The sequence below is a fragment of the Mustela erminea genome, chromosome 21 (assembly GCF_009829155.1).
Source record: "Mustela erminea isolate mMusErm1 chromosome 21, mMusErm1.Pri, whole genome shotgun sequence".
NCBI lineage: Eukaryota > Metazoa > Chordata > Mammalia > Carnivora > Mustelidae > Mustela > Mustela erminea.
Genome location: NC_045634.1, coordinates 23,656,954 through 23,680,130, shown reverse-complemented (window position 1 = coordinate 23,680,130; position 23,177 = coordinate 23,656,954). Strand labels below are relative to the sequence as shown.

The window sequence follows — 23,177 nt, the reverse complement described above, 5'->3', positions numbered from 1 at the left end:
TGAGAATCTTTCAAAGGGGTTTAAAAAGATACAGGTGGAGGTGCTTGACATAAGATTTGAATTTTTCAATCTTTTCAGTCACCAGATTAAAATAAACTGGCATGTAAAACTTGGTTGAATGGTTAGATATTTCCAAAATACTTGAAAATGAGAGGTACTGAGAGCTGAAAGTATTGTCCTATCCTGCTTCTCTCCATTACTTTCAAGGTTGAATTATAATTTTTTAAAAAAACAAGTCACTTGAGGCTTAATGTCCCCAATAAATCTATAGATATTTTGTGGAGGAGTAGAATTTTTTTTCTGTTCAAGTTAGTGCAAAAAATTCTGATGTCTTCTGAATCATGAAGAGTTTCCATTTAAGGACTGTAGTAGTGAAAACACAAGGCGAACTTGAACATATGCTATAGAAATGTTGCTGTTTAAGACGGTCTGTGAACCACTGGCTCCTTTCTTTAAAATGAAGCAGATGTATGCATCCTCCTCCCCAACCAACTCGAAAGGAGTAGGTGAAATTCTTGGAAAAGTAGATGATTCTGTGACTCCACAAATAGTCACCACTAACACCTTTCTTGTTTTGTTCCACAGTATCTATCCTTGAAACCAGGATGGTTGAGGGAACCCAACAGAAATAACTGATCACTGGTGGTGGTACTGGTAGTGGTGAAAGTGATAGGTTCTTATCTCTTAGACTCATAGCTTGGCTCCTGGGGGTGAGGAGGGGAAATCACATTTTAGGAAGCCTTTTGGAGCTTCCACAAGTCCCTATAGCTGAGTTAAATGCTAGTCCTCAAATTTCCTCTTGTGAATACAAATGGGCTGGACATTGCGGAACTTTCGTGGGCAGAGCCCAGGAATCAGAAATTTTATCAAGCACCCTGAAGACTTCCTATTCAAACGAGAGCTTGACAATAATTGTCTGAAAAAGGTAGGATGTGAGGAATTACCTTCATTAGTTTGCCAAGTGATTCCTAAGCATTAGTTACTGTTATATCCTTTAAATGTTCTCTAAGTATTCTTACAGAATAGCGTTACCTTATGTAGTTTCGAAACTTATTCAGATAGCTTCTTCTTTTTTTTTTTTGTAAAGATTTTATTTATTTATTTGACAGATCACAAGTAGGCAGAGAGGCAGACAGAGAGAGAGGAGGAAGCAGGCTCCCCGCTGAGCAGAGAGCCTAATGCGGGGCTCGATCCCAGGACCCTGAGATCATGACCTGAGCCGAAGGCAGAGGCTTTAACCCACTGAGTCACCCAGGCGCCCCTTCAGATAGCTTCTTATCTTCCAGAGTTAACTCACAAGGATGGGGATGGGGTAGGAGGAAGAGAGCTGTTGTCTATTGAGCCGCTGGTATGTGTCTAGTGCTTTAAACATCTCATTTCATCCTCTCCATCGTCTTGTAAATTTGGAATTACTAATTCTTACGGGTCAAGTCAGAGACACTTTAGGGAGCTTTTAGCTTTGGTTATTTTTTTTTTTTTTCAAAATGTTACTTTGGAAAAATTAAATACGTAAAAAGGAATCAGGATAGTATCAGGAATTCCCATGTACCATCAACTACCTTCAAAACTTAACACACGTTCAATGGTGTTTTGTCTATACTTCTCGTCTTCTTTCCCCTACCTCCCATATTATTTTCCCCCAAATTATTTTGAAGAAAATTCCAGACATAATTTCTTCTCTAATATTTTAGTATGTTTCTGAAAGAAGCATTAAAAATTACATAACCATAGTACTTTTATGAAACCTAAAAAACAGTTCTTTAACATAATATATTTAGTCAGTGTTCAAATTTCCAATTGTCTCATAAATGTCATTTATTTTCTAGTTTGTTTGAATCAGGACCCGAATCAGGTCCATACATTCCTATTAATGTGCTTCTGGGATGATTTAAGAAGCTGCCTCTTGTTATTTAGAGCTCAGCTCAAATGGTAGTTTCCAGAACCCTTCATGGACATCCCATTTATCATAGCACTTCACTTTATATTATGCTGTTTTCTTCTTCTTTTATTAAAAATTGAAGTGTGGGGCAGCGGGGTGGCTCAGTCAGTTAAGCAACTGGCTCTTGGTTTCAGTTCAGGTCATGATCTCAGGGTGGTAGGATAGAGCCCTGCGTGGGCTCTCCGTCTGCTTCCCCCCTACCCCACCACCATAGTGCTCCCTCACTCTCATAAATAAATAAATACGATCTCTAGAAATTGAAATATAATTAACATACAGTGTTATATTAGTTTCAAGCATACAACATATTGATTTAACAATTCTATACATTAGTCAGTGGTCACCATAAGTGTAGTGACTCTGCCACCAAACAACATTATTACAATATTATTGACTATATTCCCTAAATTGTATTTTTCATCTCTGTGACTTTTTTATTACTGGAAAACTCTTAATCCCCTTTATTTCACCCACCCCTCCAGTCATTGCCCCTCTGGCAACCATCAGTTTATTCTTTGTATTTAAGAATCTGGTTGTAGGGGCGCCTGGGTGGCTCAGTGGGTTAAAGCCTCTGCCTTCGGCTCAGGTCATGATCCCAGGGTCCGGGGATCGAGCCCTGCATCGGGCTCTATGCTCAGTGGGGAGCCTGCTTCCTCCTCTCTCTCTGCCTGCCTCTCTGCCTACTTGTGCTGTCTGTCAAATAAATAAATAAAATCTTAAAAAAAAAAAAGAATCTGGTTGTATATGTGTGTGTATTACTCTGTTTTGTTCTTGAATGGGCTTATTATCTGAACTATATTATTTGTTGGCTGTCTATCCCACCAGAATGTAAGTTAGTATAACCTTTGATGTTTTGTTCACCACTGTCTAAAACTGGCAAATGATGTGATCTTAAGTTACAGCAATTCTATTGTTATGGTAATTAATTGCCTTTACATTGCCAATTCCAAAGGCAGCTTTTGGATTCAATGTTTCAACAACAGTGGACACTGTTGACCATTCTCTTTCTCTCAAGCACTATATCGCTTCCTTCCTGGCTTTTCTCATATCTCGCCAGAGGTTACTTTTCAGACTCCTTCTAAGATCTTCTTCTGCCCAGAATTCAAATAATAGCGTTCTCTTAGTTAACTTAGTTCTGGGCCTCCTTCATTGCTGTATCTAAATTCTCTCCCTATGCATTGTACCTTTTTCTGTGGCATTAAATAGCGTCTTCATTTTGATAACGTAACTACTAAGTTTACCTTAGCTTTGAAATGCAGACTTGTATATCTAAGTATCTGTTGGACATGTGTATCTGGACAATTAGTCACTGCAAACTTAACATGTGGAGAACAGAATTTTCTATTATCTTTCTTCCCATTTTGCTTGGTCCCTCTCCAAGCCCCCACTGCTCAGCTTCCTCTTTTTGTGCTTTTCCCCTAATTTACCTTGCTTCAGTTATATTGGACTTGATTGCCTCTCCTACCCCCTGAATTTTGTTTTATTCACTACTGTATCCCCAGTGCCTAGAACAGTGCCTAGCAGGTACTGTTAGCTACTGGCGGATGCTGGATATATATAGTTATTGGCTGAATTGATGAATGACTGTTCCTCAAAACACATGGCCAGGACTTGTGCACCCACTGTTCCCCAGGCTGTGGAGGATATTCCCCTGATTTTTGTATGGCTGGTTCTTTCTCATTCAGGTGTCAAACTTCAAAATCACTTCCTTAGCAAGGAAATGCCTCCCTAAAGTTGTCTCCCAGTCTCTACTGTAACACTGTTTTATTTTCATCAGTGCATTTATCACTATTATCTTTGTTTACTAATTAATGTTGCTTTTCCTATCCCACTTCAGTGTAAGGTCCACGAGTAACTGGGGATTTGTATCTTCCATGCCTAAGACAGTTCCTGGCACATCTTAGGCATTCAACCTGCATTTGTTAAATGAATGAATGAATGAGAAACCCAGGGCCGTCAGACCTCAAAGATAAAGCTCCTGCTGGCTTAGAACTGTTTCCTCTGACTGGTTCTTTAGCTACTAGTTTCTTCGGGTATGTTGTGAGTTCTTACTGCCTCCACGTACAAGGAAGTATGTAAAGATTCTGAACTTCTGAAACCAGACCACATATTCCCTTGCTACTTTTCACCAGAATCTTAGCAAACAATAGTGGAAGGAAGCCTGGGCCAGGCTCTATGCTAGAAGCTGAAGACAGAAAATTTTATAATACTCAGTAACTTCCCTTGGGAAGGGAGCTTTCGGAAACACATAACCTGACCACGTTTCTAGATTTTACGTTGGTTTCAACCTCTCTAACCCTTGCCTTTCTCTCGGAACCTCTCTGAGCCGCAGACGACACAACAGGGTTGCGTCATCTCAGTCCCACCCACGGCACCCTGCGCCCCGCTCCTGGACCCGCCCCCAGCGGAAGCGTCCTGCCCTTAGCCCCGCCCCCAGCCGCTCTAAGCCCCAGGGGCGGGGCCTGCGGCGTCCACTCGTCCACTCGTGCTCTCCCGCGCGGCGTAGTGGTAGTGACGTAACAGTCGCGCACGGACCTTCGCTGCGGCTCTGCGGACAGACTTCCCTTCGCCGCGGCGCGAGCTCCTGGCGTTGCGGTACAGCGGCGCGCGGACAGCCTTCCGCAGTAGGGTTCCGGCCCTCTGGCGCCTGGCAGCCGCCCGCTCCCTTCACCCAGAGCCATGGCGGCAGCGGGTGGGCCGGAAGCTACTGGACGCTGCCCCCTTCTCAGCCTTCTTTTGCTTCTGCTCCTCGCCGGCCCTGCTCTCGGCTGGAAAGACCCTGGTGAGCGCTGTCGTCACCTGCCCCTTTCTGTCGCGTACACCCAGCGCTCAGAGGCCCAGCGGGCGACATTTCCGTTCGCCTCCGCTTGGGCCTTTCAGCCCTGATTCTTATTAACATCTTCCCTATTCACCTACGTCCTGCCTGTCTCCTTTGCTCTTCCCAGAGGTCCTGCGGGACAAGTGGGGACTGTTGGGGAGTCGACGGGGCGGGACGACTCTGTATTCTTACGTTCCCCTATCTCCCTTCCCTGGACTCCCGAATTTGTCTGCCTTCTTTCTGGGACTAGAGTCCTCATCCCTAGCATCACCTGCTCCTCTTGCTTTGTTGTCATGTCTGATGTCATCTTCGCTGCCTGTTGTCATGGCTGCCTGTTGCTAGGGCGGACAGTTGCCACAGCACCCGCAGTCTGTGAGTCGCACTTAGTGGACAGGGATGGAAACCTTGCAGGTAGGTTAGCAGAGTCGTAGACTGCACTAGTTACGTGAGCAGAACCCATGCTGCTTATTCTGACCGCTACAGTGAGTTTCATCTCGTTACGTCAGCTTTTCTTGTTGTTTCTCACCGCACACTAGAATTTTAACAACATTTTATTATTATTTTTTGTATGCGATGGTACATGATAAATGATTTCTGGAGAAAAGATTTTTTTTTATTACTATGTTATTAGAATTTTCTAAAGAATTTTTAGGGGATAAACAATATTCTCTGTAATTAATATATGTATGTATACACAGACATACAGGTTTCCATTTAATGATGCATGTTGTTAAACTGGAATGATGTAAGAAATGACTTTTAAATAGTTAAAACATTTTTTATTGGGAGGATGAAGATGTTAAGGCATGAAAAGCATCAACATTGCGTTTATGACTTGGGTGATAGGAAATGCCCATGTTTCTTAAGCAACAGGTTTACTTCTGTAATATCCTATTTTATTCCTAAATGCTGAAATGAAAGAGAAGGTGCTGTTTGCAAATACTTGACTTAGAGTAACTGATTTGATGTGGATGTTTTATTAGTAATAAAAGCCAAGTTGGATTTATTTTATTTTTTTTTAAAGATTTATTTATTTATTTGACAGACAGAGATCACAAGTAGGCAGAGAGGCAGACAGAGAGAGAGGAGGAAGCAGGCTTCCTGCTGAGCAGAGAGCCCGATGTGGGGCTCGATCCCAGGACCCTGGGATCATGACCCGAGCCGAAAGCAGAGGCTTTAACCCACTGAGCCACCCAGGCGCCCAGCCAAGTTGGATTTAAATGTCCATTTATTTATGTATTCCTAGAAAGTTGTATCTAAAGAGGACACTTTGATCAGAATTAAAATTTAAAAACTGGATTGAAACAGTTGAACCATCAATTCTTTTCTTTCTTTCTTTCTTTCTTTCTTTCTTTTAAAAACTTACTTGAGAAGCAGTGTCTGTGCTCTGGTGATCCCATGTGCAGGGGGAGGAGCAGAGGGAGAGAGAGAGGGAGAGAATCTTAAGCTGACTGCTGCTGCACTGGGAGCCCAACCTGAGGCTCTGTCTCACCACAATGAGATCATGACCTGAGCTGAAATCGAGAGTCCTACACTTAAACAGCTGAGCGACCCAGGCGCCCAGAACCCTCAATTCTTAATTAAAAAAAAAAAGTTTACAGATGAAGAGTCAGGGGAATTTAAAAAAAAGGAACCAAATTTAAATGAATGGTGAACTGCTTCTTGCTAATCTTAGTCTATCTACTCTATAAACTATTGTTCTGGAACAAAAAGCACCAAAGTATTTTGCATAGCAAACACAATTGATTTTTATAAATTCTACTTTATCTTAAATTTACTTTGAGGAACTGTTCTATGAAAATATTTTATTGGTTTAAGTTTTATCAAGCCTTATAATAAAACAATAATCACTCCCTATTTTTTTTTTTTTTTTTGAAACTTTGGATACACTTACTTTGTCTTTAACATAGAGTGATAATTTGTCTGGAAAAAGTTTGGTACCAGTTCTAAAGAGATTATCTGACTTTTTAAAATTCTTTATGGAATTGTTTTATATTTAAGTCACTTTTCTGGGTGTTGGGAATATAACAGTGAACAAAAGTAAGCATCTTGCCTCCACAGAGTTTATATATATTAAAGAGAAATAGACAAGACACAAATTGGTAAGTAGCACGTCATCGGGAAAAGTGGTATGGGCAGTGATAACACAGGGGAAGGAAGACAGGGTATACAGGCAGAAGCGGGACTGTCAAAATATACATTGGAAAGGGAAGAAATCACATTTGATCAGAAACCTGAGGGGAGACAAGGGATAAGTGATCTGCTGTGACTTGTATTTTAAAGGCGCCCTCTGTCCTCTCTGTGGAGAACAGACTGTAGGAGGTCCAGGGAAGCAGGGAGGCCAGTGAATGAGTTCTCAGAAATTTTAGGCCTTCAGCCCACATAGAATTAAGTTTTTAGATTGGTGTAGATGGATTTTCTTCTAGCCGTATAGTTAATTATGTTGGTGTCATTTATTAAAGAAGGCACTCTTTTTTTTTTTTCTGAATTAAAAAAAGTCTGTCTTTTTTAAGGTGTCTTTTTTTTTTTTTTTTTTTTTTTTTTTTACTTATTTGAGAGGGAGTGCATGTGCACACACACACGTGTGCACATACACACACGAGCACTGGGAGGGGCAGAGGGAGAGGAAGAGAGAGAATCTCAAGCTGACTCCAGCTGAGCCTGGAGCCCCAGTTGGAGCCCAGTGTGGGGCTTGATCCCATCACCTAAGAGATCATGACCCGAGCTGAAATTAAGAGTTGGACGCTCATCTGATGGAGCCACTCAGGTGCCCCAGAAAGTCCACTTTATCTTCTGTTGTATTTTCACATATAGTTGGATTTATTTCTGGCTTTCTTTTGTTTCATAGCTCCTTGCCTATTTTTTTTAAATTAAAAAAAATTAAATTCAAGTTAGTTAACATATAGTATATTATTAGTTTCAGGAGTAGAATTTAGTGGTTCATCAGTTGCATATAACATCCAGTGCTCATTACATCAAATGACCTTCTTAATGCCCATCACCCAGGTACACCATCCCCCCTTTTGCCTATTTCTGTTCTAATTCCATACTGTCTTCACTATATTTTATGGTAAGTTTTATTGTCTGGTAAAGCAATTCTTTTTCAAAAAATTTTTGGCTACTTATAGACATTAGTTTTCCCACAGGACCTTTAACATAATTTCTTCCTGGTTCTAAAAATCCTAGTTTGGTTCCTGGTGGGAAATGCATTATATTTATTTAGGTTTTATTATATATTTATTTTTAAAATATAGATCACATATGATCCTAAGTTTATTTCCAGGTGTTTTATGTATGTTTTCATGTTATTTGAGACAGGCTATTTTCATTTTTAATTGGTTATTATGGGTATAGAAAAAAATCTGTTGACCTTTGGTAATTTATAGAATATCTAGCTGTTTTATCAAATTCTCTTATTATACCATGGTTGTCTTTTGGGAAGTTCTCTTGGATTTTGTAGGTCCAGAAACTCTAAATGAAATGTTGTTTCTTCTGTTTGTACCAAGTGCTACAGATACTACTGGCGGATTACTCAGAAGCCGTTGTCTAACTTCTCCTTGTGTGCCTCTGTGTAGATACTGGGAAAGCCAAATACTCATTTTACTAGAATTACTGGATCATAAGTCATTCCAGTCAATCTACCAGAGGAATTCTGGGAAAGATATTTTAAATTTTTATTTATCTTTATATATTCCTGTTTTCTTTCAACTCTGTGTTTAAGGTTGAAATATGGCAATGTAATTTTAGGCATCATGACAGACCATCATTAAATCCTTCAACATGCCCCTCCCCTTAAAAAAGAACTTTCCCCACAAGATAAAAATAATGTTACCCCTGATAAAATGTATCTAAATTTCTTAATATCAACTAATTATCCATTCCATATTCAGATATCACAATTCTCCCTGAAATGTCTACACTAGTTAGTTCAAAACCAGACCCAGTCCAGGTCTGTGCATCCCATCTGATTGTATTCTCCCTTAAGTCTTCTTAAATGTGGAACAAACAGAGACACATGGGTGGCTTTGTCTGTTGGGCATCTGCGTTCAGCTTGGGTCATGAGCCTGGGGTCCTGGGATTGAGTCCCTCATTGGGCTCCCCAGTCAGTGGGGAGTCTGCTTCTCCCAATGCCTGTGCCACTGCTTGTGCACTCTTTCTCTCTGACAAATAAATGAATAAAATATTTAGAAAATATATAGAACAAACAGTCCTTCTTTATAGGCTGCTGCTTTGCTGAAAGGATTGGGCCAGTTGTCCTTAAGAGTATCCTACCTTCTGGATTCTGTTTTCTCCTGGTGTTTTAGCTTGCTTTTTTTCTTCCCTGTTTTTCTCATAGACTGGATTGATAAAATTCATATTAAATACTTTTGAGGGTTACATCATAGTAGATGGTATAATACCAATTTGTTCTACCTTTATTTTATTTTATTTTTTAAAAGATTTTATTTATTTATTTGACAGAGAGAAATCACAAGTAGTCGGAGAGGCAGGCAGAGAGAGAGAGAGGGAAGCAGGCTCCCCGCTGAGCAGAGAGCCCGATGCGGGACTCGATCCCAGGACCCTGAGACCATGACCTGAGCTGAAGGCAGCGGCTTAACCCACTGAGCCACCCAGGCGCCCTGTTCTACCATTATTGATGCTAAGATTAACTAGTAGATTAAAAGTGGTTTTATAAACCTTATAAAATAATATTTTTCCAGAAAGCACTCTGTGTAATGTTACTTGGCACCATGCCAATATCCAGTCTCTTAATGATTTTAAAACTAATAAATCCTTGTCTGAATCAGTGTCTTTGGCCATTATAAAATTTTATTTTTTTCTAATTCTGTCATTTCTTCTACATTTATTAGCTGTCATTCTTCAATAAAGTTGAGATTTCCATCCTGAGGCTATTACGGATTAGAGTTCCTAGTAGAAAATCAGAATAAAAATTTAATTTTTAATCTTTAATTACGAATTTTCAGAGTAAGGAGGTAGGTAGCAACTTTTAGTGACAAATGAGTTTTTGGCATTCTCTGGGAGTATCATTATAGACTCTAGATTTTCATAGGTTAACATAATTTGATCAATTACAGTCTTTATCTTGCTGGTCACTCTTTTTCTTTTGGTGTCTTAGGACGAATTCTCCATACCAGGATCATAAATATTCAGTTGTACTTTCTTGTGGTATTTTTTTATTTGTTGTACATTTTATGGTAAGTTTTTAGCTGTCATGGATTAATTTTTGTACATGGTGTATGATGATCAATTTTTCTAATTTTCTGCCAATATTATACTGTTTATGCTACTATAGGTTTAATATATTTTGATATATGTAGTCCAACTTTAATTTCTTTGTTGTTACTGGTTTTCGGCTGCCTTTTCATTATTGATTTTATATATTAGTATATTTTTTATGTTCTGTTTCTAGTTTTATTGCATTTTGGGGAGAATGTGCTGATAAATCTAAGCTTAGTTTCATTTATTAAGTTCTTTTTTTGGTAAAAAAGTATAAATATGATCTGTATCTGCTGATATGAGGGAATGTCCACAATGTATAATTAAGTGGAGAAACCATATGAAGAATAATGTAGATTGTATATTTCAGTTTTTTATAACAATAAACTAAAAAAATCTGAAACAAGTCCTGAATCTGTGTCTGGATAAGCAAGAAAAAGGTACTTACCAGGTTGTTAATTTGGGTTATCACAGAAATGTGAAATTGGAGGAAGAGTGGGTTTCACTATTAAACAAAATTATGAAATATATATGGATGAATAAATAAAACATACATGAATAGTTTAAAGAAGAATGAAACAAATATCAATGTAGCCCCGTTCATTTAAGAGAAGGAACTTTAGAAGAATTCTGCCTGTTCCTTTCTAAGCACATTTCCTTTCCCAGAGGTAGCTACTTAACTGATTTTTGAATGAAAAATTTTTTTAGTCCAGTTTTTTAACCCATGTATATGGTAAAACACTAAAAATTTTTGAAAAACTGACTAGCTGTTTTCTTAGTAGTGTAAAAAAAAGTCTCTGGCTTCAAGTTTCCTGAGATTTTAAGTGCCCCTTCTGGGGAAATGACTGGGGAAAGACAGGAAAATAGGACTCACTGTAATTAGGGCATCTGTTGAAAGCTCTAGGGGTCCTGTATTGAACATCTGGCAGAAATATGGTCAGAGAGAGTAGGTTGCTCTTTATCTTTTGCTTCTAAGGTGGGTAGGGTCTCTCTGTTGCACTCAGGAATAGGTTAAAGCCAGAATGCTTCTGTGGGGGTGACATGAGTGTCCTCAGCTAACCCAGGTAGCAGGACATGGGGGAAAGAGGAGGAAAGTTCATGAGCTCAAGGTCAAGACAGACCAAATACAGCTAAAAACCAAAGCCAGGTTCACCTGGACATTCTTTCCTTAGGTTTAAAAAAGATGGTATGGTAGCAGCAGGGAATTTCGCTGGTAGCCCTTTTGAGCAGTACTCTTGCAGTGTGGACTTGTTACCCTCTGCCTGACGCATGGCTGCATCCTGCTGTCTTCACTTATCGTTCTCGGGATACCCTTTGTCCCTCTGTATGCTACTATTCTTTCTTTAGACCTCTGGGTTTTATGTCTTTCTCTTTGCTTTGTTTTTTTTTTCTTGGTGGCAAATATCCTTCATTATGTTATTGAGAATGGATACCTGGGATGTAAGTATTTTGAAATCTTTCTGAAAAATCTACTGTCTTGGCTTGAGTGACAATCTAGAATTCTACACCCACTTACTGTGAAAGTATTTCCTATGACAAGCGTTTTATTAAGATGACTTTCTGTGTTTGACAATATATTTACTACCTGCTCATCTGTGTTCCTCTTGTTTTAGACAGGATATTGTTGCGGGACGTCAAAGCTCTTACCCTCCACCATGACCGCTATACCACCTCTCGCAGGCTGGATCCAATCCCGCAACTGAAATGTGTTGGAGGCACAGCTGGATGTGATTCTTATACCCCAAAAGTCATACAGTGTCAGAACAAAGGTTGGGATGGGTATGATGTACAGGTAATACTCGTTATGTTGATGACAGTTTATTATTTTTATTTTTATTTTTTTTAAAGATTCCACTTATCCACTTGACAGAGAGAAATCACAAGTAGATGGAGAGGCAGGCAGAGAGAGAGAGAGGGAAGCAGGCTCTCCGCTGAGCAGAGAGCCCGATGCGGGACTCGATCCCAGGACTCTGAGATCATGACCTGAGCCGAAGGCAGCGGCTTAACCCACTGAGCCACCCAGGCGCCCAATGTTGTTGATGACAGTTTAACTGGGATTTTTAATCAATGAAGTGTTCATTAGGATATTATTCAGTATTTTGGGGTAAGACATATAGAAAATCTCAAGTTAAATATGTAAATATAAATCGGTTATTCATTTTCTGAAAGAACATCCTCCAAAAGAAATGAACTAATTTTAAAGCCTGGAAACATTCATTGTAATTTTCTAATACATTAGTAAATTTTCAAAACTTTGTAAACTTGGGGGTTAGGGGTAGAGGCTCTCTGCTGATTATCATTTTACTGTCATTCCTCAAAAAATACCAGCCTACCCTAACATGTTAAATAATGTTAATGATCAGGAATTGTAGGCTGTTAGGAATGTAAAATGGTGCAGCTGCTTTGGAAAACTGCCTGGCAGTTCCTCAGAAGGTTAAACATAGTGTTCCTATATGCCCCAGTCATTCCATTAGTAGGTATATACCCAAAAGAATGAAAAGTATATGTCCACACAAAAATTTGTACATAAATGGTTGTAGCTGCATTATTTATAATAGCCAAATGTCCATTATTGATGAATGAATAAATAAAATGTGGTATATTCACACAGTGGAATATTCTGCCATATAGAAGAATGAAGAACAGATACATCCTCAACATGTGTGAAAACATTATGCAAAGTCAGAGAAGCCAGTCACAGATTGTATGATTGCTTTTATATGAAATGTCCGGGATAGGGACATCAGTAAAGACAGACTGGTAGTTGCCCAGGGTTGGGAGATTTGGGAGGAAGTGAGTGACTGCTAATGGATGTGAGAATTCTTTTTGGGGTGATGAAAATATGCTAAAATTGATGGTGGTGATGGTTGCACAACTGTGAATATACTAAAAACCATCAAAATGGGTGGAATGTATGATAGGTGAATCATATTTCAATAAAGCTGTCATAAAAAATGAAATAGCATATCTGAAATTTGGGAGAGGAAGATAATTGACCAAAAACTTCACAGAAACACAGAAGAACAAATCAGATCTCTTTTAGCTTGTGTTTCTTTAAATGCTGCTAAAGAAACATATTACCTATTTTGCTCAAAATATAGTTATGGAATTTAAACTAAACTGGGACTTTTTTTTTTTTTTAAGGCAAGTATAACTGTCCACATTTATGGAGAGAAATAGACACAGGAATGTTAAGAAACTTGCTCACCTTTCATAGATAATAGATAGCAAATTTTGATCTGTGTTCTTTTTTTTTTTTTTTTTTTTTTTAAAGATTTTATTTATTTATTTGCCAGAGACAGAGGAGAGGGAGCGAGCGAGCACAGGCAGACAAAGAGGCAGGCAGAGGCAGAGGGAGAAGCAGGCTCCCGGCCGAGCAAGGAGCCCGATGTGGGACTTGATCCCAGGACGCTGGGATCATGACCTGAGCCGAAGGCAGCTGCTTAACCAACTGAGCCACCCAGGCGTCCCTCTGTGTTCTTTTTTTTAAAAAAAATTTTAATTTTTAATTTTTTAAATTTCAGTGTACCAGAATTCATTGTTTATGCACTACACCCATTGCTCCATGCAATATGTGCCCTCCATAAGACCCACCACTCAACTTCCTACCCCCTACCCCTTCAAAACCCTCAGATTGTTTGGGGAGATGAACCATGAGAGACTTTGGACTCTGATAAACTGGGACTTTTTTAAAGAAAGATTTTATTTATTTGAGAGAGTGAGAGAGAGCATGAGCAGGTGGGGGTAGTAGACTTTTTATTTAAGGTGGAAATTTTTGAGGCTAGCATGAACTTTTTGCATTTTCCTAAATAGCTCAAAAATTTTTTAAGAGATGGGATGCCTGGCTGGCTCAGTTGGTGGAACATGTGATTATTGATCTTTGGTTTTTGAGTTCAGGCCCCGTGCTGGGTGTAGAGATTACTTAAAAAAAATTCTTTTAAGAGAATTACTTATAGGATTGGGCTTTGGAAAGTTGGTCCATAGTATTGTAACATCCGTGCAGAAAGTTTTTCTCAGAAAGTTGTGGACTATCTCTGATGCTCTATGTAGTTACCAGATACTCCTGTATGATGCTGTCTTTTGAGCCTTAACTTTAAAAAAAAAACAAAACACTCTATTTTTATTATTTATTTATTTATTTAAAGTATTTTGTTTATTTGTCAGAGGGAGAGCACAAGCACAGGAAGGGCAGAGACAGAAGGAGAAGCAGGCTCCCCGCTGAGCAGGGAGCCCACTGCGGGACTCAATCCCAGGGCCCCGGGATTATGACCTGAATCGAAGGCAGGTGCTTAACCAACTGAGCTACCCAGGTGTCCCTATTATTTATTTATTTTTGAAAGATATATTTTAGAGAGAGAAAGAGTGAGCACACGGGGTCATGGGGGTGGGCGGTAGGGCAGAGAGAGAGAGTCTTAAGCAGACTCCGTGCTGAGTGCAGAGCCTGTGGTGGGGCTCCATCTCACCAGCCGGAGATCACGACCTGAGGTGAAAGCAAGAGTTGGTCGCTTAACTGATTGCACCACCTCAGTGTCCCCAAAACCTCTATTTTTAAAACATCTTGAACAACAGTGGGAAAAAGTTGACATTTAAAAATTTTGTTTAACATTTACGATTGAGGGATATTTAATATGTACAAAAGAATTACTTACATGTATATGTAAGGAATAAGGAATAGTAATAAAACACTCAGGTACCTAGTACCTAGCTTCGAGGTCCCTAGGTTACCTTCCCCCCAACACAGAAATACTCATTGTTTTGAAGTTTGTTTATTACCCCCGACTTCATTTTGCAGTTTTATGACAGCTCTATACCCCAAATAGTCCATATGAAATGAAAAAAAATTTTGATTCTAATGACCTATTTCTGTTTTTCTTCACAGTGGGAATGTAAGACTGATTTAGATATTGCATATAAATTTGGAAAAACTGTGGTGAGCTGTGAAGGCTATGAATCCTCTGAAGACCAGTATGTACTAAGAGGTTCCTGTGGCTTGGAGTATAACTTAGATTACACAGAACTTGGCCTGAAGAAATTGAGAGAGTCTGGAAAAAAACATGGCTTTAGCTCTTTCTCTGATTATTACAACAAACTGTACTCCCCGGACTCTAGTGGCATCAGTGGATTGATTACCATCGTAGTACTACTTGCTATTGCTTTTGGAGTTTATAAAGTGTTCCTTAGTGATGGTCAGGATTCTCCTCCGCCATATTCTGAGTATCCTCCAAATTCCCATCGTTACCAGAGATTCACCAACTCAGCAGGACCCCCTCCTGCAGGCTTTAAGTCGGAATTCACAGGTATGTTTCCCTAATGGCATTAAGTAGGGTATGTGCCAGGTAGTGAATCTTGTGCTGGTTTCTGAAATAGAAAGTGGTCAGATTGGGAAACCAGAGCAGATTTGTCTTCTCATCTTATATTTTACTTTTTCAACTTCTTTACCTCTTATTCTTTGTAAGGGTAATTTTGATGATTAATTTAAGGTGGCATGATTAAATTATAAATCATCTTAATCAGAAAAACTTGATCAGGTTTGGTAATAAGCATTTACCTTGAACTCTGTCTCATACCATATATAAAATTTATTCATTAAATATAGATCTCAGGATAAAAGGTAAAATAGGTTTCCAGAAAACATAGGGAAATGTGTCATGATCATGCAATAGGTAAAAATTTCTTAGAATATAAAAAGTTAAAGAAAGGATGGATAAATTTGACTTTATTTAAATTAAGAATGTTTAGCCACCAAAAGACCGCATTAACAGAGTGGAAAGGCAAGCCACAGACTGGGAGAAAATATTTGTAAAATGTTATTTTCAACATAGGGTGTGTATCTAGAATATGTATATGTGCTGCCCAAGCAAGGCCTAGACTATGTAAAGAATTCACCCACAGATCTGAGGGAAGACACACAACCCAGTTTTTAAAATGGACACAGACTTGAAAGCAATTTTATAATAGAAGATACCCTGATGTCCAGTAACAATATGAAAATGTACCTGGCCGCATTAGTTTTCAGGAAATTGCATATTAAAACCATGCTGAGTTCGTTATTAACCACTGTATGTATAACCACCATAATGGCTAACATTGAAAAGGGAGAGTAAAGGGGTGCCTGGGTGGCTCTACAGGGGTGCCTGGGTGGCTCAGTCATTAAGTGTCTGCCTTCAGCTCGTCATGATCCCAGGGTCCTGGGATTAAGCCCTGCATCGGGCTCTCTACTCAGTGGGAAGCCTGCTGCTCCCTCTCCCACTTCCCTGCTTGTGTTCCCTCTCTAGCTGTGTCTCTGTCTGTCAAATAAATAAATAAAATATTTAAAGAAAAAAAAAAGGGAGAGTACCTAGCAAAGATAATGATGTAGTCAACTGCAACTTGATGGTAGGAGTAAAAAACGTTTGGAAAACTGTCACTGCCTCCCCATGACCCAGCAGTTTCATTCCTCAATACATACCTAAGAGAAATACATGCATTTATACACAAAAAGAAATGCACAGAATATTTTTAGAGTTTTATTTGTAACAGTAAAAAACTGGAAACAGAATGTACATAAACATAAGAATGTGACAAATTGTGGTTTTTTTTTCACACAATGTAATACTATAGATCAGTTCAAAAAAACAAAACCAAAAACTGATATAATGCAATAATGGGGATTGACTCTCACTGACACATGAGGTGCCAGTGGACGTGGCAGAGTACCTGTTGTATGATTACGTTCATGCAAAGTTCAGGAATGCGTAAAACTAAAGTAGTATAGCGAGAGAATTCAGGGTAATGCTTATCTCTGATGTGGGTGGGTATCTACTGGGAGTCATCATGAGGGAGCCTTCTGGGGGCTAGAAGTGTTTCATTGATGTGCAAATGGGTACCTGTGTACACATTTTTATGTTGTTCATGTGAGATTAGCATGCTTTCCTTTATGTGTGCTGTACATCAACTAAAAAAAATTTCCTCTGTGGGTGCCTGGGTGGCTCAGTTGGTTAAGCGACTGCCTTCAGCTTAGGTCATGATCCTGGAGTTCCGGGATCAAATCCTGCATCAGGTCCCAGCTCCATGGGGAGTCTGCTTCTCCCTCTGACCTTCTCCTCTCTCATTGTCTTTCTCTCAAATAAATAAAATATTTTTAAAAAATTTCCTCTGAGTGGAAGATACTTTTTTGGTCTCTAAGATCTGACTTCCCAATTGATAGGAATATCTGGCTGCTGCTTCCACTTGGATTCCTCCGTTACACACAAGTGTAGCTGTCACCTGAAGCCCTTACAGATGTTCATAGTCCATAGGAAGGAGCTCCCAATGAGGTCATCTGCCGGTAGCTGATCCTCCTCCGAGCAAATGTGACTTTATAGGAGGGAATTGCCTCCCTTCAAAAATAAATCCCTTTTTTCATGTCTGTGGGAAAGGTGCTCCTTAGTTATAAATCAGTATTTTATGAATACACTTTTTAAAAAAAGATTTATTTCAAAAAGAGAGCATGCTTATCTGTGCATGTGGGGGGAGAGAGGTAGAGGGAGAGAGAGAGGGAACTTCAAGTAGACTCCCTGCTGAATGGGGAGCCTGATGCGGGGTTTAATCCTGCAACGCCGAGATCATCACCTGAGCTGAAATCAAGAGTCGGACACTCATCCAACTGAGCCACCCAGGTGTCCCCCTGCCCCACTTTTTTTTAGTATAAATGCCGAAGTATTAGTACTAAATAGAACAGATGAAACAATTGAAATGGCATGTTAATTTTGGTTTTGTGGGCTATGTTTTAAGTGAGGATACATAATCATTTTTATTTCTAGGACCGCATGGTGCAGCTTCTGGTTTCGGCAGTGCTTTCACAGGACAGCAAGGATATGACAATTCAGGACCAGGGTTCTGGACTGGCTTGGGAACTGGAGGAATATTAGGATATTTGTTTGGCAGCAATAGGTAGGCTTTGATCTCACTTGCCTTTTAATTCCACTTTTCTTTAGAGCTTCTTTGTTTGGTTTGCAATTTGACTGGATTTGGTTTTGTTAAGGAAAATAAATTATGGTGACATTACCCTATTAAATCAGATTCTCTGCTATATGGGCTTCCATTAATATTGCATATGTTGTTTTCTTTCTTTGTGTTTCTTCTTCCAGTGTCATCCTTACAGAGATCATGAGATAGGAAAAAGACTGTTCATTTAACACCTGAGAAAATGAGAAGACAGGAAAGAACATGGCAGCTGAGGAATAGTTAGCAGTCTGGTTTAGTGGGAGAATGATAGAGAAGCAAGGCTGAAAAGGGCTTGGTACCAGATTTTGGGATGCCTTCATGTTATTGGTAGTTTAATGTTAGATTTTATCTGAGTGTGAATTCTGGAAGAAAGAGTCTCTTCTTCCTGTCACTCTGTCCCCCCCTGGCCGTGATTATACAAGAGCAGAAATACAAAATAGTATTTATTTCATGTCATACCAGAGCACTGAGGAAAACGCTTGATAAAGGTATTGTTTTCTGAGAGTATAGGAATTGGAGGATATTTAAAAGTCACAAGAAAAGTGCCTGATATGCTTTTATATCTTAATAGAGCAGCAACACCCTTCTCAGACTCGTGGTACTACCCGTCTCCTTCGTACTCCAGCACATGGAACAGCCGTGCGTACTCACCCCTTCGTGGAGCCTCAGGGAGCTATTCGGCATATTCAAGCTCAGAGACAAGAACCAGAACAGCATCAGGTAAGACTGAAAACAGAAGTTCCTATTATGTAGCAGTGAAGAACAGAAATAGTTTTGGAGCTTAAGAAGATAGTTATTTACTATATATTAGCAGTCATAATTTTATTTGTCATACTCATCAGAAATATTAATAGCATAATTAACATTAAAATATAGTTCAGAATCATTCTTTCCTCTTACTTCTAAACATTCTTTAAATATCAGACAGGGATTTGGGTTAGACTTACCTCCACCACTAACCAGGGTTTTACCTTAAATCTTCCTGAACATTGGTTTCCACATTGTGTTTAATTCTGTGACCTCTAAGCTGCTTTTAAGCTTATCTAAAATGGAATTTTCTAGGTGGAAGTTTGAACTCTTAAAATTCAGCAAAACTCAATAACTCAGTAACTACCTCTACTTTAAATAATTGTCAAAAATATGGTGGTCATGTTTATGGCTATTGTTAAGAGGAAATTTTGTAAAAAGTAAAGATATAATATATAAAAAATTAGAAAGTAACTTTGTTTTTAAATATCCAGCTAATTAGCAGAGGTTAGGGAAATGTGAGTAATGAAGTAGTAATAGATTGCTCTGGATTCATCTTTCACCAGGGGGAGTTATGGAACAGAGACTAATTCTTGATATTGATAGAAGACTTGTATAAATATGTTTTGAAGTGTAAGAGTGAATTTCTTACAGTACTGGTGTGAATATAAATTGACACAATCACTTTGAAAGAGTGTTTGGTATTACCAACTAAAATAAAGTATAAACTCAAGACCCAGCAGTTTCCCTCTCAGATATATAGCAGCAGAAATGCATACACTTGTGTACTGCAAGATAAGTCTGAGAACGTTCATGGCATCTTTATTCCTAATAGCCTCCAACTGGAAAAACACCTGTATCCAGCAGCAGTAAGTGAGATGAATAAATTGAGTTATGGCCATACAGTGGACAGCTGTGCAACACGGAGGGAGAATAAACCACTGTATGCAGTAACGTGGGTAGATCGACCAAATATAAAAAGAAAAGAAAGAAGCCAGACACAAAGGAATAGATATAAATATGATTACAACATTCTTATTTTATAAATATATATGTTTAAAAACTAGCAAAGCTAACCTATGGTGTTAGGTGTAAGGTAGGTAGTGGTTACTTTTTGAGAGGAAAAGGCGTGGTAGTGATTGGGAGGATATATAAAAATAGAGCCATGTAGGACACAGCACAAGAAGAAAACTCAGTGGAAACAAAAATTGTAAAAAAAAAAAAAAAAAAAAAAATACCACCCATAAATATCAGCAGAAATCTTTGGGACTTACATGAAAAAAAATTATTAAACATTACCAAATAACCTAAAGGAAAACCTGAAAAAAAATTGAGTTTTCAAATGGCAACACTTGTCATCTTGTAAACTGTTAGTGCATTTGCAAGTGTGTGTGTGTATGTGTGTGTGTGTGTGTGTAGTGTGGGGGTCGGGGGAGTTGACTTGACTATGTAACATTTACTGTTGAAAGCCTGAAACTTGCCCCTGCAGGATTTCTGTTGCTGTTGGGATTGTGACAGGTAGCAGGGCATGGCTGGCTCCATTGGCCTCTGCTTTTTGGCTTAGACTTTGACTTTTGTCCATACCACGTTGGCCCCACCATAGAACACGTGTTCTTTGGCTTCCTGACTACAAGTGATTCACAAGCAGCATGTCTGAGTCTAGTCCACTTGACGGCTAGGTGACCAGGAGGGCTGGTCTTCCTCCCTCCCTCCCTTGTGTCTCTTTATTCATCTGTCACAATAAATGTGTTCCTGTTGTAGTTTTATAAGCAATGCCAGTGCATTTTTAAAAACCAATATAAATTGTACTCTTCTCATTTTAGGATATGGTGGTACCAGAAGACGATAAGAGAGTAGAAAGTTGAAGTCAAACACTGGATGCAAAATCTCTGATTTTTCATCACTTTCTTAGGGAAAAAAAAGCGCTACCTGCTAACGACTGGGGAAGGGGAAGATGTAAAAGTTGTGTGGGTTTTGGTCCTGTATTGCTTTTTTGTGCTCTATTACTTGAGATTAACAGTTGATATATGAGAAAATGCTTCTGTAGAGAATTGTATGTTAGTGTAACATGCAGTTATGTTTTACAGTTTCTGAAAGTGATGATGACTGTGGAAAGCTGAAAAATGTATTGATTTTTTTAAACCTGTGACATCATTAAGAGTGAAGGCTAAATTTATGACCATTAGACACTGAGTACAGAAAATGTCAGTCTTACATGATTTTAGTTAGAGTCATTACCTTATAAAAATGATAATCTATTTGACATTTGCTGTGTGGTGTTTACTGTTCTTCAAACATTAAACCAAGCTTCCGACTACCAGTTATACTTATCTGTATGTTCTGATCACTTTTGAGCTCAGGAGCTTTGAATCCTTCTGTGGTAGTGGGCTTCAATTAAGTAAGAATGACCTTTTTTGGGAAAAAGTAGAGAATAAGCATCTAGAAGGTTGTTGCGAATGATAGTGCTGACAAAGATGGCTTGAAACCTCCATATTCATTTCTTAAGAAGTAATGTTTAAATGCCTCAGCAAAGGTTTTTACTAGCAAAAGCATGCAGTTCTCTGTGGGATCTCCAGTGTTGTTGTAGCAATCTGTTTCTATCTTACATTAAAATGACGAGAAAAATAAAAACAAAGAAGAGGTTTCATTGTTATTCTTTCTGCTACCCTTGACACAAATTGGTGTTACTTTTTTTTTTTTACCCTTTTTCTCAAAGGAAAAGGGGTTCATGTGGAAACTCTGTCTCCCTAATTTCCCATGGTAGTCTTGCCTTAGCTACCAGTCCCTCAGTAAATGTTTTCAAAAAAAGTAATTGAGAAATGGTTTGGAAGGAAGCCTCTGCTGAAAAATGGCTTAAAAAAAAAAAAAAATTCCCAAATCTCTGAACTGTCAAAGATTGCATCATCTTAGTTAAGCTCTACAACCTGATGGGGCACCTGGGTGGCTCAGTGGGTTAAGCCTCTGCCTTCGGCTCAGGTCATGATCCCAGGGTCCTGGGATCGAGCCCCACATCGGGCTCTCTGCTCTGCAGGGAGCCTGCTTCCTCCTCTCCCTCTGCTTGCCTCTCTGCCTACTTGTGATCTCTGTCAGATAAATTAAAAAAAAAAAAAAATCTTAAAAAAAAAAATAAATAAAATAAAATGTGATTTGGGGACTAGTTGAAGCAATACTGTGAACATAACTGTCCTTTCCTCCCATCAGTAAACCTTGGTAGAAATCTTAATTTATATCACAGAGAAAGCAGTTTTTCTTTAAGTACATTGCACTAGGGGCGCCTGGGTGGCTCAGTGGGTTAAAGCCTCTGCCTGGGATCGAGCTCCACATCGGGCTCTCTGCCTAGCAGGGAGCCTGCTTCCTCTTCTCTCTCTGCCTGCCTCTGCCTACTTGTGATCTCTGTCAAATAAAATAAATAAAATCTTAAAAAAAAAAAAAAAAGTACATTGCACTAAGTCCTTACTCATTTCTCCTTAGTTAAGGGAGATGGAATAAAAGAAAATGGTGTTTATTTCCTTTCCCCCTATTTGCTTAGTGTTTTGGGTTTTAATTTACTTTCTGCTACCGGAGTTGATAATCTTGAACTGAGTATGTTTTACTTGGAGAGCAAAGTAAAAAAAAGAAAGTTAATTTAAAACTGTTATAGATTGTGCCAGTGACAGTGATCTGCATATAAAATTTGCTGTTCTTTTTTTTTTAATGAAGTGATTTTTTTTTTCAATTGAAGTATAGTTGCCATACAATGTTAACATTTTTCCAAGTCCGATTTCTGCTTTACGCATTATTTCAGGTCATTGGAATTTTAAGAAAATAATGAGTGAATATAGAGTTGACTAAGCTTGTGGATTTAGATTACTCTCAGGAGCACTAGGGGTGTTCTCTGAGGCTCTTTCAAAGACTGCCTGGAGGGAAAGGAACTGGGGGTGTGGGGCTCAAGAACCCCCACCCCCCACTCACCCTCCTTTATTTTGTATGTTTACATTTCCTTGTTGTTTATGGGAGAGATCTGAGATATCACCTTCAAAATCTAAGACTCGGAATGAAAGACAGTACAACTGGGTCTCATTAGTGGGGTGTGGGCCCCCAGGAGGAGGTGGCATCAAGGGAAAGCAGGTCCTGAAGTTGGGAGCTTGGTGGGCCTGGTTGCAGGCAGGAAAAGGTGGAAGGAGAGGTGAGGGGGGCTTTAGAGTTTCACTCAGATTGAGGGTTCAGCAGAACTTCAGAAATTAGGATGGGATTGCTGGTCATTTAACCAGTTCGCTGTGTTTCTGTAGTTTGGTGACTGCTTCTCTCCGAAGCTCCTTGATCTCTTGGATTCTGACTCCTGGCTCAGTTTATCTGTGTTACCTATGTTTTTCCATAACACATTGTACGCACTTTTACTATTGCACTTAGTACATTTCACTGTCACTATTTAAGTGTAGATCTTTCTTACAGCTCTGAGCTCTTTAGGGAAGGAGGCCAAGTATTACTTCTTCCTGCCCCTTGCCGCTAGGG

General features: G+C 39.1%; 1 protein-coding gene and 1 long non-coding RNA gene across 2 annotated transcripts; one reads left to right on the top strand and one right to left on the bottom strand.

Moving 5' to 3' along the window:
- Window positions 1-4,414: 4,414 nt before the first annotated feature.
- Window positions 4,415-21,329, top strand: SARAF (store-operated calcium entry associated regulatory factor). The gene is made up of 6 exons (XM_032328861.1): window positions 4,415-4,721; window positions 11,588-11,766; window positions 14,854-15,271; window positions 17,756-17,885; window positions 18,511-18,659; window positions 20,510-21,329. Exons 1-6 carry the CDS (start codon window positions 4,619-4,621, stop codon window positions 20,533-20,535), a joined length of 1,005 nt encoding a protein of 334 aa, XP_032184752.1. The 5' UTR covers window positions 4,415-4,618; the 3' UTR covers window positions 20,536-21,329.
- On the bottom strand, window positions 4,668-6,280 carry LOC116581673. Its single transcript, XR_004282157.1, has 2 exons — window positions 6,124-6,280; window positions 4,668-5,289 (listed from the first exon to the last, which is right to left on the bottom strand). It is a non-coding gene; the product is annotated as an uncharacterized LOC116581673 (long non-coding RNA).
- Window positions 21,330-23,177: the final 1,848 nt, after the last annotated feature.